Genomic DNA, 17,887 nt, shown 5'->3' with positions numbered 1-17,887 from the left:
CCCACCCTCCTCTCTTTAGTAGAGTGCTAGGCAAACTTGACTCCCAAGTTTATAAGGTATTCATTTTGGCTCCATTTCCCCCATTTGGAAAGGATCATGGGGCTGTCTCTCAGGGAATATCCTACTTGAACTTTTTCCCAGTAATTTAAATAGTCATCTAGAGATAGAAACAACCCTAGTCAATTGGAAAGGATATAGAGAATCTAGAAATGCATTATTTTTTAATAGCCTTGAAACAAAAGGGCTATGAACTCTGTTCTAAATAGCACATCTGTGTAGGGTCTAACATTTTTCATTCATTTATATAGTGTTATAATAAATAGCTAATACATTGGACAGAATTCATATATCACTTTAAGATGCTTTTCCAAGCCAAGCTGCAAACGTACACAATTAAAAACAATTTTTGATGTTTTTTTTTTTTTTTTTTCAGATATAAAAAAGCTTGTCAGAGTGGTGAATACTCTGTCAACCCAGAGCTGGCAACTGGTTCTTACTTTCATCCAACAGAAGGCGTATCAGTTACATCTTTTTCTAAGATTGCTGAGAGCAGCACACTTTGGGGCACCACTTCTTCAGAATTAAGGAAATCAGACACAAGGCCAAAATCTAGGACAACGGACATGGTTTCCACAGGCTCAGATGAGACAGGCATGAATGATGAGTCAGACTTAATTCAGAGTGAGGAACAGAGAGAGGAACCCACTGATGAATAGACAACTTTAATTTTTTTGTCATAAAAAATATCTTGGTGACACTCATGTTATGATTTGGAAACTCTGCTGAGACCTTCAAATTTTCTGGTGTTTTAAAAGGAGGGCATAATCAATAAAAAAATCTCTCAGCTATAAAAACTATTTAATGGAAAAAAAATAGAAGGAAATAACTTAAGGTGTGGAAAACTTCATCAAGTAAAAATGATCCTGGAAAGTGACTTAAGGAAAGTACTCATTCGAGGCTGGTTCTTTTTAAAATGAGAACATTTAGTTTTTTACCTTACTTGAGGGCATTTTGAGGACTTTCAGGGTAATCACTACCAACTACGCCCCTCCCCACCACCAAAGCAAAAAACAACACACCTGTTCATGTTTTACTGGCAAAACAGGTGTGCCGTATCAAGAGACAAAACTAGCACTAGAGACTCTTAGCATTCTTCAATTGTTTCCAAGTCATCAGGGTCCTCTCATAGGACAGTAAGATTTAGGACCTTCTAAAGTATCTGTAACCATTTGAGATAACATTGTTTTTCAGAAGAAAAGAAAGGAAGGAGGGATCCCAGCATGTAATTTCCTAGAGGGGGATCCACGGACCCTGAATCTTTCAGAGCTGAAGGACCCTTCCTTCTCTCTTCCCCCAAGCACCCAGGCTCAGTATGTGCTATTGGAAGAAAAGCAAACATCTCAAAGACTAATTGAAGTTATCAGTGACTTATGAGCCTATCCTAGGAGTATTTCAGTTTACAAAGAAGAACAATGGAATAGGGAACTGTTTCCCTTTTAGGAATCAGTTTCAACTGGAAGGATTTTAGGGACATGTACCAGGTCCTTTGTGGATATGTGTTGATGATGGGAAGGGGAAGAACTTGTCCTCCTAAGTTCTCACCTACTTTATGCTAGGCACTTTGGTACATTACAGCACACTGAATTCTACTACCCTATGAAAGGCAAGTTTATTTTACAGATCAAGAAAGGAGAACTCGGGTAAATCAGATACCTTGACTAAGATCACCTGCTAGAGAGAGGCAAAGTTTAGATATGCTTCACAGCTGAGATTCTCTCCATGATCCATGAAGGTTAATAGCCAAACTTATAATAAGTCAAAGGATGTTGTTTAGAGGCAAGGTAGGCATCCACAAGGCAGGAGATTCCTTAATCCAAGGGTCCTTTCAGCTCTTGGGAAATTGTTCTCCCTACCTGTAGGTTAGGTCTTTATGAACCTTCTTCCCCATGGAGGACAGACACACACTACACTCACCTGACGCGACCCTACCATCCGTTCTCTGGGTCATTCCCTCCCTCGTTATTTTCTCCCCTGACGCCAGCCCCGACCTCCCCATTGGCTGGGAAAGCTATGAAGCTCCGCCTTCGAGTAGCAACGGACTATATAAGGCGGTACCCTGGCTGGAGAAGAGGTGGTAGGGTGTGTGTTAAGCTTTGCTTGCTCTCTCCAACAGTGCACACGATTTTCGGAGCCAGAGGAGGTGGCCTTGAGCAGTAGCCCATGCTGCCCTCCGCGGGTTACTTTTGCCATTTTCCATGCCCTTTTGACAGCCCCGGGGGTCGGTGCCAGCGTTTGTGCTGCCACTTCAGGCACCGGGAAATGCGGTGGGAACTGAGCGAGGCAGCTCGTTGCAGCGGCTTGGAGGTGCTCGGAGTGCAGCGGAGCCATGTTGAATCCATGGGTGAGAAGAGGCTTGTGGGAAGAATGTCAGGTGGGCTTGGGGAGGGGTTGGCTACCAACCTTCCTACCTTTTTACTCCACCCACCCTTGGAAGGGACCACAAATTTTCTTGATTGGAAAGAGGTGTAAGGGTTGCTTTTGTCTCCAGTACTAACGTACTGTACCTTGAGAAAGTTACTCAGTGTGGCTTTACTATGCCTAAAATGGCCAAAAGAGATGTTAACTATACATATATATTTTTAATTGGTTTCTCATCCTCAGTTGGCATAACTTGCAGATACCATTGTAGGTATCGTTGTAAAGTGGAGTCATGGTATTGGGGGCGGGGCATGAAGAAGGTCAGGTAGTCCTTACTGAAGTTCACCTTCTTCTACCCCCTCCCCTAGTCTAGAAGTGAGGAGAGGGTCATACAGCCCAGGCTGCTGTGTATGTGTGTTGGGAGGGGGAGTGTCTTTTCATTTGTCCCCTGCTGACCCTCCCTGCCATTACTAAACCTGGATTTCCTAAACAGGTTGTCTGGACCTCTGATGTGTTTGTTTCCTCTTAAAGGACAAAATAAAACCAGTTCCTTTTTAACTTGTTTCCCCCCATTCCGAAACACCCTTGCATTTCCTTTCTCTGATGCGCATAATCTGTCTCTTCCCCAGCCCTCAAAAAGGGCTGTTTACTCCCACCTACCTACTTAAGGGCAATTCCTATAGAGTGGCTATTATGGGCAAGAGGAAAACAAGCACTTGCCTTCGAACGAGGAACCAAGTTGTTAAGAGTTCCCCAGAGTAAATCTTCCCAGCATCGCACACCCAGGTTCAGGAGCCTTAAGGGCTAGTCCTTAGTCCCTCTTACTTCGCCCCTCCCACGTCAAGTGTGTTCGACATATACCGAGCAGTGAGGGTGCTATGCAAGATCCTGTTTGAGGACGTTCTCCGAGAGCCTTTTGGGTGGTCATACAGTTCCTGAAACCGTGGAGGGGGGCGTCCCAGGGCCATTCGGGAAGATGGTTGGCTTAGGCTGGTCATCCGCAGAGAATCTCCGCCCCAGTAACAGGGAGCTCAGCTTCCAGGCCCGGCTCTACGTGGGTAGCCACCCCGCCCCCAAGGCTCCGGAGGGGGGGGGAGTGGGGCGGAGCCAAAGTCACGTGGCCAGGGAGGCAGGGGGAGGAGTGTGCTGTGGACCGGCGTGTGCGGACCGGTGATGCCAGCTCCTGGGAACGCGGGATCCTAGAAAGGCATGCACAGTAAGATGCACGTGCGTGGTCTTGTGTGGTTTTATCCTCGCTTCCTGTCACCCATCCCCAGTATGGAATTACTCTAAGGAGCTTTCTGTGCTCTGGGGAAAGGTGATGGGTGGGGTGGGACCCCAGCTGTGGCGAAGAGGATTTACAAATCAGAAGGAGCTGTTTCCAGTCACCTGTAGCCTGAGCGAAGGTTGTAAGTGTGCCTCAGACTTCAAAGTTTGCCCTCCAAATCTAGCCTCTGATGGAGCAAAAAAATGTTAAACTTATGACATGGAGGGAAAGTACAGTTTTTTGTTTGTTTTGTTTTTTCAATAGCATCCCAACGCACTGCTTAAATAGCCTTTCCTGAATCATGGCAACCAGATAAAACCCAGCTTATGCCAAAATGCAGTTCTAGCTGGTTACCCAGAGTTTACTCCCCTTTCCAAGTTTATTTAAAAAGAAATTAGATCCACTTGTTTATGTTTGGAACATAAGGTAGTTCTCATTCTTGTGCCTGCTCTTCGCCTTTTTTCCTTCTCCCTCAAAATGTCCTACACCTGTGTTACACACGTTGTTTTGGATTTCAATAGAGTTGATTTCTTAATAGAAAACAAATGATAAATTGAAAAGCTAGTGAGCCAGGAGAAAGCTCATTGTGTAAAGAGGAAGCACATGTGTGTTATCAAAACATGTAGGTTATCTAAAATAAATTCAGAGTTTTAACGAGTATAATTTGGATGACATCTCATATCTGAAATTTCTTGTTTGGGAGAAGAGAGAAGTATGTAAATTATCCCAGAATTGACAGAGGAAAGTATATCTTGGAAAGAGGGAAGAGGTGGGGATTTCCTTAGTAAAAAGTCAGGAAGGAGCTGCCAGGTATTGTGAAGAGCCGTGACTGCCAGCCTGACCTCTTGTTGCTGTCCTGGGTTTCCTCAGGAGTGTGGATCCAACAGGTCTGGAGTTTTATTTTTTTGATTTTTTTTTAAGGTTTTTTTAATGGTTGCTTGTGGAAGGGTGTGTTTTGCTTAATTTGGTGTTTGAGGCATTCTGTAGACTATCAGGGACCTTAGTGAGACTGTCAAGAACCACTAAATTAAGAAAAGACTAATGTTTTAAAAAAACTTTCTTATGACAGAGGAGATGTATTGGTGTGTGAGACTATGTACAGTTCTGTGTAAGAGGCATTCGACTATTTGAACTATTACCAAATTGTCACTGCTTGGTAAATAATAAGGTGAATAGTGTATATCCAAACCGTGTCATGTCTGACACAGTTTAATATGTATACACGTGGCCTATCCCACAGATGTATAGTTACTCTAGTAATAAGACACGAATGTACTTTAATCAGTCATGGGAATGAGCTACACATTTGAAAGACTTAATCAGTGATAGCCATTGACATTCTCATTCCAGGAACTGACCTGTTAGTCAACAATTCCCTGCGTCTAAGGCTGGGTTTGGAAAAGTTAATGTCCTTGTGATAGGAAACTCATTGTCCAGGATATTCTGGAGTCCACATTTCATCTTAAGTGATGTTTAAAGATAAACTCATCTTCCATTAACAACACTAGGCACGACCACGGAAGAATTGGAAAGAATCAACAAAGAAATCGAGTCAGTCAAGGCTGAGGTTGCAGAAAAGCGGAAGAGGCTCTCCAGGTTTACTTTAGCACTTGAAGAGCTATCGCAAAGCCCCATGGCCTCCTTGAGCGACACAAATGTGAGACAAGGTTTTCCTGAAAATAGCCTGCTCCCAAAAGAACAGTGGAATGAACCGTCAAAGAGCAAAGAGAGTCAGCCTAGAAAGTACGTGATGGACCACAGATGTCCAGCAACTGACCTTGAATATGATCCCTTGCTCAATTATTCTGCAGGGCTGCTTGGGGCATCTAAAGCAAAGCAGGGTGAGACTGACAGGCAGCACTTCTGGAAAAAATCTGTGGGTGGAAATTGCCACAAGTCCCTGGAGAGCCAAAGACCTTATGTTTCACCAATACGAATTAAAATAAATCTTCAAGATTCTGATGAAGATGACCTTGTAATGGATGTACCTCCAATCATTCCTACTTCTAAGAAATCTAAACCATTTAGAGGCTTTAAATATCAGAATATGGATGAAAAGATACAAGTATTGCCCCCGGAGGACAGAAATCTTCAGATCAGTGGTATAGAAGAGGAAAAGATAGATGAAACCCAACTAACCACACAAACAGATGATGAAAGTAGCAAGTTAGAACCACCAAAATCACACATGAAAACCTCACTAGATACTAAAACTAACATAAACTTGTGTGGTGTTAAGAACCACATTTCTAAGATGGAAAGCTTCGATGGTGAGGAAAAGCATGTCTGTATTTCAGGAGAAAGTATAACTTGTGCACCTCTCAGTGACAAAGAAATACAGAAGGAAAGTCATAATGAAAGTTACCCAAAGAGCAGAAGACATGTAAAAACAATTGATGATACTCAAAAAGAAGAAACTGAATGGCGATATTCACCAAGCCAACTCCAGTTCTCTTATTCAGACGATCATGTGAAAGACAAAGTTCTGAGAGTACAAGACGACAGTCAAGACTTCACTACTTTTGAAGACAACAGATTAGTTGAATTTGATTTTGATAAGGAATGTACTGAAGATGACACTCCCTCTGATTCTGATGACACTGTGAAGGAATGTCTTCGAATTTTCAATAAGTTCACACGAAGCAAAGCTCATAAGGGAGAGACTGCTAAGCAGGTTGGTCACTTTTTTAAAAATCCTTTTCCTAAATCTAAAGGAGTTTCCCTTAAATATATATTCTCTATATTCTTAACTCTATAGAATATATATAACATCTATTATATGTATTTCTAATACTTATGATTAATAATGTATTAAAATAAGGCAAAACCTTGGTAATTGGCCAGCCATCATGTCTTGCAGACTTGACATTTTCCAGAGACGCTGGTATTATGTACAGTAACCTATAGTTGATTTCCCAAATTAGAGGTATCTTTTATAGGAACATATGCATGTCAGATTATCCAAATTAAATTATTTTTTCTGAATTATTTTTTAATTATTTGCCTAGTATTTTGTAGCTTGGATTCCTGTGGCTCTTCAGGAAACATAAGTTTGCTTTTACTACACTGAAATTGGATAAGTCTTATCTTTTTCCCATTAGCCTTCAGGAAAGCAAATGGAATTAGATATGCAATATTACCAAAACATTTCTGGACCAAAAAGGAGAATTGCACACACTGCCAAGTTTGATGTGAGTCATTTTGTTTCTCTTTCTCTCCCACTTCCCACCCTCCCTGTCTCTCTCAGCAGTTTATGAAGTACCTACCTTGTCATTTCAAGCTTTAAGTATATTGCAGTACTTGTTATCCTATTATCCACTAGGGGGCACAAGTGGGCAGTCAATAAATTTATTGCCTACTTGTAAGCATTTTCTGAAACCTTCATTTTTCTCCCCCGTTATCTAACGTGTTCATTAAAAGAAGGTATGTTGTTTTTGTATAACCTTTTAACTATAAATTAATATGGTCAATCCTTATTATTATCAGATTCTGTATTTGCAAATTTGCCTCTTCATTAAAATTAATTTGTAACTTTAAAATCAAGACTCATGCTTTTGTGGTCCTCTGTACACAGGCGCAGTGGCAAAAAAAAAAAAAAAAAAAAAAAAATTGAATTGAATAGCCTGACATGCACGTTCCCAACTAAGGTTGAACAAGGCAACACTGCCTTCTGTCATACTGTTAACCAAGGTCCTTACCTGAGTCTGTCTGGTGCCATGTTTTCTGCATTTTTGTGTGTTTTGTTGGTGATTTTGTTATTTAAAATGGTCCCCAAGTATATGCTGTCTAGTGTTCCTTGGCGCAAGAAGGCTGCGCTGTGCCTTACAGAGAAAATGTGTGTTAAACAACTTTGTTCAGGCACGAGCTATGAGTGCTGTTGACCACAAATTCAATGTTGATGAATCAGCAGTATATACTAAATGAAGTATCTTTAAACAGAAACACGCATATAACAAGGTTATGTATTCATTGGTTGATGAAACTGCTGTGACCAGATACTCACCTGCACCTAGGAGCAATGCTTCAGTATTTGCTAATTCATTGTTTGCGGGACTCTATAGAATTTAACTAGCGTGAGTAAGGGGAATTGACTGTAGTTTTTCAAAGCAATTTGAACCTCTTGTAAATTTATATTATAAATGCTGAATTTCTTTTATGACATGTAAAGAAACTGTACAAACACTGCAGCAAGTATTATTCCTTGAACACTTTTGTGTTAAAAAGTGCTGTTTAACACAAACTTTATTTCTCTGCTCTAGTCTCTGTATTATTTTTACTTGGTACATACTGACAGCAGAATCTTCTGCATGGCATAAAAAGACTTTACGCTTCCAAGTCGCAAATAAGACCCTGAATTCCAGTTCTTAACAGAATAGTTGAATGTCCTTGAGCAGATTATTTAATTTCTCTGTTTAATTTTCCATATCCGTGAAATGGAGATAGTGAATACCTGCACATCCTGGGGTCAGATATTATAGGTATTTACTAAACTAGTTTCTCTCCCCTTCTCTCTTATGAAAAAAGTTTTTAGGAGGCTAAACTTGTTTCTCTTTAATTGCAAGTGGTGTGGTGTTTAGTTTTCACATTACTGTGCTATATAACTCCCCCCCAAATTCTTATATTTAAATGATTGTCGGTTTCATCAGCCATTTTTTAAAAATACATTCTCACAAATAGAAGTAACTGGACAAAAGAAGATAAAGATTTTTCTGATTTTAAAAATATGTTACCAAATTGCCTTCTAGAAGGGTTGTGACAATTTAGTCCTACAGTGTTCTAGGGTTCCCTTCCCACAAACCTTACAAAAAATGGGTATTATCATTTTTTAAACCTGTAAATCTGAGTGAAATTTTATTTCCTTATTTTATATTATATTTCTTTGGTTACTAGTGAAGCTGAACATTTTTTCGTATGTTCCCTTCTTTTCTCATAATGAACGTTGCTGTGGAGAAGTCTAATGCTAGCCTGCTACTTCTCCCTGGATGGGTCACCTGATACGTCTGCCAGGTTACCTAATGGATTCTTTTTTTTTTTTTTTTTTTTTTAATTTTTTAAGTACTTGTTTATTTATTTATTTATGGCTGTGTTGGGTCTTCGTTTCTGTGCGAGGGCTTTCTCTAGTTGCGGCAAGTGGGGGCCACTCTTCATCGCGGTGCGCGGGCCTCTCACTATCACGGCCTCTCTTGTTGCGGAGCACAGGCTCCAGACGCGCAGGCTCAGCAATTGTGGCTCACGGGCCTAGTTGCTCTGCGGCATGTGGGATCTTCCCAGACCGGGGCTCGAACCCGTGTCCTCTGCATTGGCAGGCAGATTCTCAACCACTGCGCCACCAGGGAAGCCCCCCTAATGGATTCTTAACTTTGAATTTCAATAACTTCAGTAGGATATGTCTTATTACCACTTCTACCTGCATACAAAGTGTCATTTTCTTACAAGATTTAATTTTCTCTCTTATTTCAAGAAAAAATGTCAAATTATATGCTTAAATAGTTGTTCAGTTTTATTATTTCAGTTTATTTCTGCGAATATTCCAATTACGTGTGTATTGGACTACCTGTAGTATTGTGAATGTAGTCAATTCCAAAGAGCTTTTGTGCAAAAGAAAAGTGAAATTATCCATCTTATCCATTTTTAAAATCAGGATTTTTTTGTTTTATGTTGATGCTCTATAGGTTCCAACCAGTAAAGAGATCACTAGCCCATTCAGGGGACCAGTCCCATTAATTAGTCACACTGGAATCCTTCAGGCCCAGCAACAGGCAGTGCAGATAATGGCTGCCATTAAGGGTGGGCAGGCTTTTGTTGCTGCCACTTCAGAACAGAAAAAAAATACATTTGCATGTCCAGCCTCTCAGACCCAAAGGAAAGCCTCAGGAGGTATGAGAAAATCTTTTTTTTTTTAGTCACTTATTTAATAAATGGGGTTTTACCTTATTTTAAAAATGTTTCTTATGAAGCCCATATATTCCCAATTATAGTTAAGTCAATCACCTAGAGCTTTACATGAAATAATACGATTAGCATATCTAAATCATTTATATTGTTTATCTCTATATGCTAGGCAATAAATGGTAGTATTTTGCATGCATTCTTACATGGAGCAAGTTGCTTTATAAATTATTTAAATTTGTTCTAGGTTATACAGGAGTTGGTTATTGGGACCCTTTTGTGTTTGCATTTTCTTTTCTTCAAGAAAAAAAATATATGTATATATATAGATCAAGCCTATAAATGAAGCGTTGTGAAATTTTGAGTTGATGATTGAAATAAACTCATCATCTGAGACTAATGACATTAAAATTTACCTTTTCCTTTCTCTCGTTCATTTTAAACTTCTTAGAAAATTCATGTACATCAGACAGCCTTCATGTGGATGTAGTTCTTTCAAAGGAAAATCCAACTGCAAAGCCAAACAGATCACACATTCCTGTGAAAAGTATTGCTTCTTTTCCTGTAAAGGTACTATAAACTAAGTCTGAAGATAAGAATTTTATTTCTAATTACCATCGTATCCTACCCATATATAGAGCCCCTTGGAGAGTGGGTATATTCTTCTCTCTGAAGACCCCTAATTCAGATAAATGCCAAACCTATTGAAGAGAAATTTCAACCTTTTTTGGTTACCCTTAGATATAGTTATTTTCATATTATCATGGGATGTGTGCCTGTGTGTCACTTTTGGTTAATTTGGTTTTCCTATCCTTGGAAACATTAGGCATTTTTTCAGACCTAAAATATCTGTAGCTGTGATTAATTTAAGCTGCCTCAGAGTTTTTCAGAGAAAAGTTTTACATTGGAATATGCCTTTCAAGCCACATCCAGTGAGGGGTGTATATGTGTATATATGTGAGAGAGACAGGGAGACAGAGAGACAGACCTCGAGAAAATAATGCCCACTAGTAATATGATAGTACAACCTTACCTCTTTAGTCAATTTTCCCCTACTTGTGGCAATGATTTTTTTTTTCTTTTTACCAAATATTCTTTAGCAGAAAACTACTGGTCAGCTTTAAGGCTTTGTCCCTCCCTAAAGGTGAGGTAGATTAACTCATCCTAGAATCCTTAGTCTTTTTAAGTCCGTCAAAAGGAATGCTCACCTTGTTTCTAGCTGGGATCGTTTTAATATTGAATATGCAAAGATTGTCATAAATTTAAGTCCAAACATTTTTCTAAATGAAAAGGTAACTGAAAGGCATTGGGACATATATTTGTTTTAAGAATAGTAAACTGGGACTTCCCTGGTGGTGCAATGGTTAAGAATCCGCCTGCCAATGCAGGGGACACGGGTTCGAGCCCTGGTCCGGGAAGATCCCACATGCCGCGGAGCAACTAAGCCCGTGCGCCACAATTACTGAAGCCCGTGTGCCTAGACCCCGTGCTCTGCAACAAGAGAAGCCACCACAATCAGACGCCTGCACACCGCAACAAAGAGTAGCCCCGCTCGCCGCAACTAGAGAAAGCCCGTGTGCAGCAACGAAGACCCAGTGCGGCCAAAAATAAATAAATAAATAAATTTATTAAGAAAAAAAAAAAGAACAGTAAACTACACACCTTCCTATACGCTGATCAGAGGACCAAATCATGGTTCTAAGAATCTGGATGTGGAAACAGCAAAGGGATTAGATGAGTAATCAGATCAGCCTTAATAATGGTGGACATACAGGCAGCTGTCCCACTTCTCCCTTTTGTGAGTGTAGATAATTTATGGCTTGCATTTATTCTACTTCTGATGAATTTAAAACTTGCAATTATTTTTAAATTTAATTTTGGATATAAAACTTACCTAAGATAGTTGTACTTTCATACACATAGTAGGAATGTTAAACAGAACACACATGTGTTCTTCGTTTGTCTAATCAATTTTATATTTAACAAGATGTTGAATCATAAAGTGGTTCATCGGAAGAGGGCTGTAGGAGCATCAGAATCCTCGTCCAAAGTACCTGATGAAGTAAGACAATGCTCTGTCAACCTCTTTTTTCGAGAAGTATTTGAGAGTTTATAAAACAGAGGATGAGGCTTTTAACAAGGTCAGTACTAAATAATGTAATTTATCTGAAAACACACACACACACACACACACACACACTCTTAGTAACTATTACTTTGACTAAAGAACTCATGGGGCACAACCAGCAAACAATTTTATTCAGTTTCTTTCCACTACTTTTTTGAAGCTAGGCTGTGGACCTAGTTTTTTCCTCCCTCTTGAATGACTTTTCTGGTCTTGGTAATTTGTAAAAAGCACTCTGGTTACTCTTTTTTTTTTTAAATAATTAAATCAAACTCTTTTTTTTAAAGAGCTCCTGACTTATTTATTTATTTATTTATTTTACTGTGTTGGGTCTTCGTTTCTATGCAAGGTCTTTCTCTAGTTGTGGCAAGCGGGGGCCACTCTTCATCGCGGTGTGCGGGCCTCTTCACTGTTGCGGCCTCTCTTGTTGCGGGGCACAGGCTCCAGACGCGCAGGCTCGTAGTTGTGGCTCACAGGCCTAGTTGCTCCGCGGCATGTGGGATCTTCCCAGACCAGGGCTCGAACCCGTGTCCCCTGCATTGGCAGGCAGATTCTCAACCACTGCACCACCAGGGAAGCCCTCAAACTGTTTATGTTGGAGATTCATCAGTTTTTTTTTTTAATTAATTAATTATTTTTTTTGGTTGTATGGGGTCTTTGTTGCTGCATGAGGGCTTTCTCTAGTTGCAGCGAGCGGGGGCTACTCTTCGTTGCGGTGCGCGGGCTTCTCACTGCGGTGGCTTCTCTTGTTGTGGAGCACGGGCTCTAGGTGCACAGGCTTCAGTAGTTGTGGCACGTGGGCTCAGTAGTTGTGGCTCGCGGACTCTAGAGCACAGGTTCAGTAGTTGTGGCGCACCGGCTTAGTTGCTCCGCGGCATGTGGGATCTTCCCAGCCCAGGGATCGAACCCAGGTCCCCTGCATTGGCAGGCGGATTCTTAACCACTGTGCCACCAGGTAAGCCCCTGGTTACTTTTAGTGGTAAAACTGTCTTAGTCAGTCCTGCGATTTCATATCAAAGCAAGTGGTTTATTAATCTGAGTTGTGTCTCCCCCTTTATGTACTGTCTAGTGAGCCACAGTCCCCACCACTCCCTATTCGGCACACCTGCTACACTCATTTATAAGCCATGCCTGGTTTCTTGGCAGCACCTGTATTTGCAGTTCCTACTCAAAACCTTTTTCCCAAATTGAAACCTTTCAAATCAGTGGCAATAGCTGTAGCTCTCACCCCATGCATATTTTCAAAATCCAATGTGGAGTGGTGAGGATGGTGGCTTACTAGATAGAATAAGTTCCATCTAAAGGTGGGCACATACCTCTTGCCTCCATCTGATTATTGCAGTTTGGAAATTCAAGTTCAAAATGTACAGATTTCTAATCTTCCAATAATTTTTATCTTAAAATCTCTACTTAAAACACTGTTAGACAAACACATGTCTGAGCACTAGGTTTGGGCTTTGTGCTGCCCTTCCTCTGATTGAGGTGAATTCAGATGGCTCTGGAGGTTATTTTAAAAGACCATGGGTGGATGAAACAAGAGGCAGATTTCAGATCAACATGAAAAAGACCTTTGTAACTGATATGCTGTCCATAAAACAGATTCACAAAACAGTGAGCTGCCAGTTGCTAAAAGTGTTTGGGATATAAGCTAAATTGTCATCACTACAGGAGATTCATGCGTTAGGAGTGAGGAAGGATCAATTTAAGAATTCTTTTTATTAACAGCTTTATAGAGATATGATTCACATACCCTACAATTCATCCATTTAACATATATAGTTCAGTAACTTTAGTATATTCACAGGGTTGTGCGATCACTGCCACAATTAATTTAAATACATTTCCATTGCCCCCAAAGGACACCCTTTACCCTTTATCTGCCATTCCCCCACTCCTCCATATCTCCCAGCCCTAGGAAACTACTAATTTACTCTCTATTTCTATTGATTTGCCTATTCTAGACATTTCATGAAAATGGAATCATACAATATGTGGTTCTTTTGTGACTGGCGTAATGTTTTCCCTTAGCATAATGTTGTCAAGGGTCATCCACGTTATAGCATGTGTCATTGCTGAGTAATATTCTGTTTTATGGATATACACATTTTATTTCTCCATTCGTTAGTTAATGGACATTTGGATTATTTCCATTTGGAGCTATTATGAATAACAAACATTTGTACAGAATGTTTATTTGTATTTGTGTACAAGTTTTTGTGTGGACAAATAGTTACATTACCCTTAAGCATATTTCTAGGAGTAAGATTACTGGGTTATATGCTAGCTCTACATTTAGCTTTTTGTGGAACTAACAAACTGTTTCCCAAAGTGACTATACCACTACATTCCCACCAACAACATACAGGGGTTCTGCTTTCTCCACATCCTTGTCAACACTTGTTATTGTCTGTCTTCTTTCTAGCCATCCTAGTGGGTATGAAGTGGTAGCTCATTTGTAGTTTTGATTTGCATTTCCCTACCAACTAACGATGTTGAACATACTTTCATGTACCTGTTGGCCATTTGTATATCTTCTTGAAGAAATGTCTATTCAAATCCTTTGCCCATATTTTGGGTTATTTGTCTTCTTACTGTTGAGTTATAAGAGTTGTTTATGTATTCTGGATACAAGTCTCTTAGATAAAACATTGGCAAATATTTTTTCTTTTCTGTGGGTTGTCTTCTCACTTTCTTGATGGTACCAGTTGCAGCACAAAGTTTTTCACCGTGCTGTATTCCAATTTATTTTTCTTCTGTTGCTTGTGCTTTTGGTATCATATGTAAGAAAACTAGGTCACAAAGAATTATTTCTTTTTTTTTCCCTGAGAGATTGAAAGTTTTAGTTTTTACACTTAGGTGTATGATCTGTTTTGATTTGAGTTTTGCATAATGTGTGAGGTAGGGGGTCCAACTTCATTCTTTTGAATGTGGATATCCAGTTATACCATCATTTGTTGAAAAAACTATTTTTCCTTATTTAATTTTTGTGTCATTTTTGTCAGAAATCAGTTGTAAATATAAGAGTAACTGACCATAAATTCTGAGCTCTGGTTCTCTTCCTTTGATCTCTATTTCTGTCCTCATGCCAGTACTACACAGTCTTAATTACTGTAGCTTTGTAGTAAGTATTGAAATTAGAAGTGTGAGTTCTTAAAATTTGTTCTTTTTCAAGAACGTTTTGGTCCCTGGCATATCCATATAACTTTTAGGATCAGCTTGTATTTTCTGCAAAAATATCAAGTTAGGATTTTGATAGAGATTGTTCTGAATCAGTAGATCAATTTGTGGAGTATTACCATTTAGCAATATTAAGTCTTGTGAGCCATGAACATGGGCTGTCTTTACATTTATTTAGATCTTTAAATCCTTTCAACAGTTTTTGTAGTTTTTCAGAGTACAAGTCTTGAACTACTTTTGTTAAACTTATTCCTAGGTATTTAAATCTTTTTAATGCTATTGTAAATGGAATTGTTTTTGTAATTTTATTTTCAAATTATTCTTTACAAGTGTGTAAAAATACAATTGATTTCTGATCTTGTAACTTTGCTGTACTTGTTTATTCTAATCATTTTTAGTGAGTTCCTTGGAAGTTTCTTTATAAAAGATTATACCTTCTATAAATAGAGTTTTATTTTTTCCTTTCCAATGTGGGTACTTTTATTTCACTTTCTTGCCTAATTTCTCTAGGCATAAACTCCAGTATGATATTGAATAGAAGTAATAAGAGGGGCCATGCTTATCTCTTTCCTCATTCTAGGAGAAAAACTTTCATTCTTTCTTCATTAAGTACAATAGTAACTGTGGGTTTTTGTACGTGTCCCTTCTCTTTCATCTAAATTTTCTAATTTATTGGCATATAGTTGTTCATAGTATTCCTTTATAATTCTTTTTATTTCTGCAAGTTCTATAATGATGTCTTCTTTCATTATTGATTTTATTTTTTATATATATGTTTATTTATTTATTTATAGCTGCATTGGGTCTTTGTTGCTGTGTGTGGGCTTTCTCTAGTTGCAGTGAGCAGGGGCTACTCTTCATTGTGGTGCACAGGCTTCTCATTGCGGTGACATCTCTTGTTGCAGAGCACAGGCTCTAGGGCATATGGGCTTCAGTAGTTGTGGCACATGGGCTTAGTTGCTCTGTGGCATGTGGGATCTTCCCAGAGCAGGGCTCGAACCCATGTCTCCTGCATTGGCAGGTGTATTCTTAACCACTGCACCACCAGGAAAGCCCTCATTGATTTAAATAATTCGAGCCTTCTCTCTTTTTTCTTGGTCAGTCTAGCGAAAGTTTTATCTATTTGGTTGATCTTTTCAAAGAATGAAATTTTAGTTTTTTTGATTATCTCATTTTTAATTCTTTATCTTACTTATTTCCACTCTAATCTTTATTATTTGATTCCTTTTGCATTCTTTGGGTTTAGTTTCCCATTAAAATTCTAGTTGCTTCAGGTGGAAGGCAAATTTACTGATTTGAGATCTTTTTAATATAGCCATTTACAATATTAATTTTACTCTAAGCACTACTTTAGGTGCATCCTATATGTTTCATTATGTTGTGTTTCCATTTGCATTCATCTCAAAGAACTTTTAAGTTTCCCTTTTATTTTTTTAAGTTTTATTTTTTTATACATCTTTATTGGAGTATAATTGCTTCACAATGTTGTGTTAGTTTCTGCCGTACAACAAAGTGAATCAGCTGTATGCACACACATATCCCCATATCCCCTCCCTCGTGAGCCTCCCTCCCACCCTCCCTACCCCACCCCTCTAGGTGGTCACAAAGCATCGAGCTGATCTCCCTGTGCTATGCAGCAGCTTCCCACCAGCCATCCGTTTTACATTTGGTAGTGTATTTATGTCAGTGATACTCTCTCACTACATCCCAGCCTCCCATTCCCCGCTGTGTCCTCAAGTCTGTTCTCAACGTCTGCATCGTTATCCCTGCCCTACCACTAGGTTCATCAGTACCATTTTTCTAGATTCCATATATATGCGGTAGCATATGGTACTTGTTTTTCTCTTTCTGACTTACTTCACTCTGTATGACAGAGTCTAGGTCCGTCCACCTCACTACAAATAATTCAGTTTCATTCCTTTTTATGGCAGAGTGATATTCCATTGTATATATGTGCCATATCTTCTTTATCCATTCGTCTGTCGATGGACATTTAGGTTGTTTCCATGTCCTGGCTATTGTAAATAGTGCTGCAGTGAACATTGTGGTACATGTCTCTTTTAAAATTATGGTTCTCTCAGGGTATATGCCCAGTAGTAGGATTGCTGGGTCATATGGTACTTCTATTTTTAGATTTTTAAGGAATCACCATACTGTTCTCCATAGTGGCAGTATCAATTTACATTCCCACCAACAGTGCAGGAGGGTTCCCTTTTCTCCACACCCTCTCCAGCATTTATTGTTTCTAGATTTTTTGATGATGGCTATTCTGACCAGTGTGAGGTGATACCTCATTGTAGTTTTGATTTGCATTTCTCTAATGATGCATGAGCTGCTTGTATATTTTGGAGATTAATCCTCTGTCTGTTGCTTTATTTGCAAATATTTTCTCCCATTCTGAGGGTTGTCTTTTCTCTTGTTTAAGGTTGTTTTTATTTCCATTTCTCTAGGAGGTGGGTCAAAAAGGATCTTGCTGTGATTTATGTCATAGAGTGTTCTGCCTATGTTTTCCTCTAAGAGTTTTATAGTGTCTGGACTTACATTTAGGTCTTTAATCCATTTTGAGTTTATTTTACATGTAGCTGTCCAGTTTTCTCAGCACCACTTATTGAAGAGACTGTCTTTTCTCCATTGTATAGTCTTGCCTTCTTTATCAAATATAAGGTGACCATATGTGTGTGGGTTTATTTCTGGGCTTTCTATCCTGTTCCGTTGATCTGTATTTCTGTTTTTGTGCCAGTACCATATTGTCTTGATTACTGTAGCTTTGTAGTATAGTCTGAAGTCAGGGAGCCTGATTCCTCAAGCTCCGTTTTTTTCCCTCAAGATTGCTTTGGCTATTTGGGGTCTTTTGTGTTTCCATACAAATTGTAAAATTTTTTGTTCTAGTTCTGTGAAAAATGCCATTGGTAATTTGATAGGGATTGCATTGAATCTGTAGATTGCTTTGCGTAGTATAGTCATTTTCACAATGTGGATTCTTCTAATCCAAGAACATGGTATATCTCTCC

General features: G+C 39.2%; 2 protein-coding genes across 2 annotated transcripts in view; both read left to right on the top strand.

Annotated features, from left to right (window-relative positions):
• The window catches only part of MOB3B (MOB kinase activator 3B), a 256,664-nt gene extending 251,383 nt beyond the window's left edge, over positions 1-5,281 (top strand). Inside the window, exon 9 of the mRNA XM_082467613.1 lies at positions 434-5,281. Coding sequence (XP_082323739.1) covers positions 434-716 — 283 coding nt within the window. The 3' untranslated portion in view covers positions 717-5,281. The remainder of the gene's footprint in view (positions 1-433) is intronic.
• LOC309663546 (RNA exonuclease 1 homolog) overlaps positions 727-17,887 on the top strand; it is a 46,482-nt gene continuing 29,321 nt past the window's right edge. The window contains exons 1-5 of the mRNA XM_082467561.1: positions 727-2,401; positions 5,194-6,359; positions 6,787-6,876; positions 9,358-9,562; positions 10,026-10,144. Coding sequence (XP_082323687.1) covers positions 2,221-2,401; positions 5,194-6,359; positions 6,787-6,876; positions 9,358-9,562; positions 10,026-10,144 — 1,761 coding nt within the window. The 5' untranslated portion in view covers positions 727-2,220. The remainder of the gene's footprint in view (positions 2,402-5,193; positions 6,360-6,786; positions 6,877-9,357; positions 9,563-10,025; positions 10,145-17,887) is intronic.

The sequence above is a fragment of the Balaenoptera physalus genome (genome assembly GCF_965194825.1).
Source record: "Balaenoptera physalus genome assembly, chromosome: 7".
Taxonomy (NCBI): Eukaryota; Metazoa; Chordata; class Mammalia; order Artiodactyla; family Balaenopteridae; genus Balaenoptera; species Balaenoptera physalus.
This window is presented reverse-complemented; position numbering and strand designations above follow the sequence as displayed.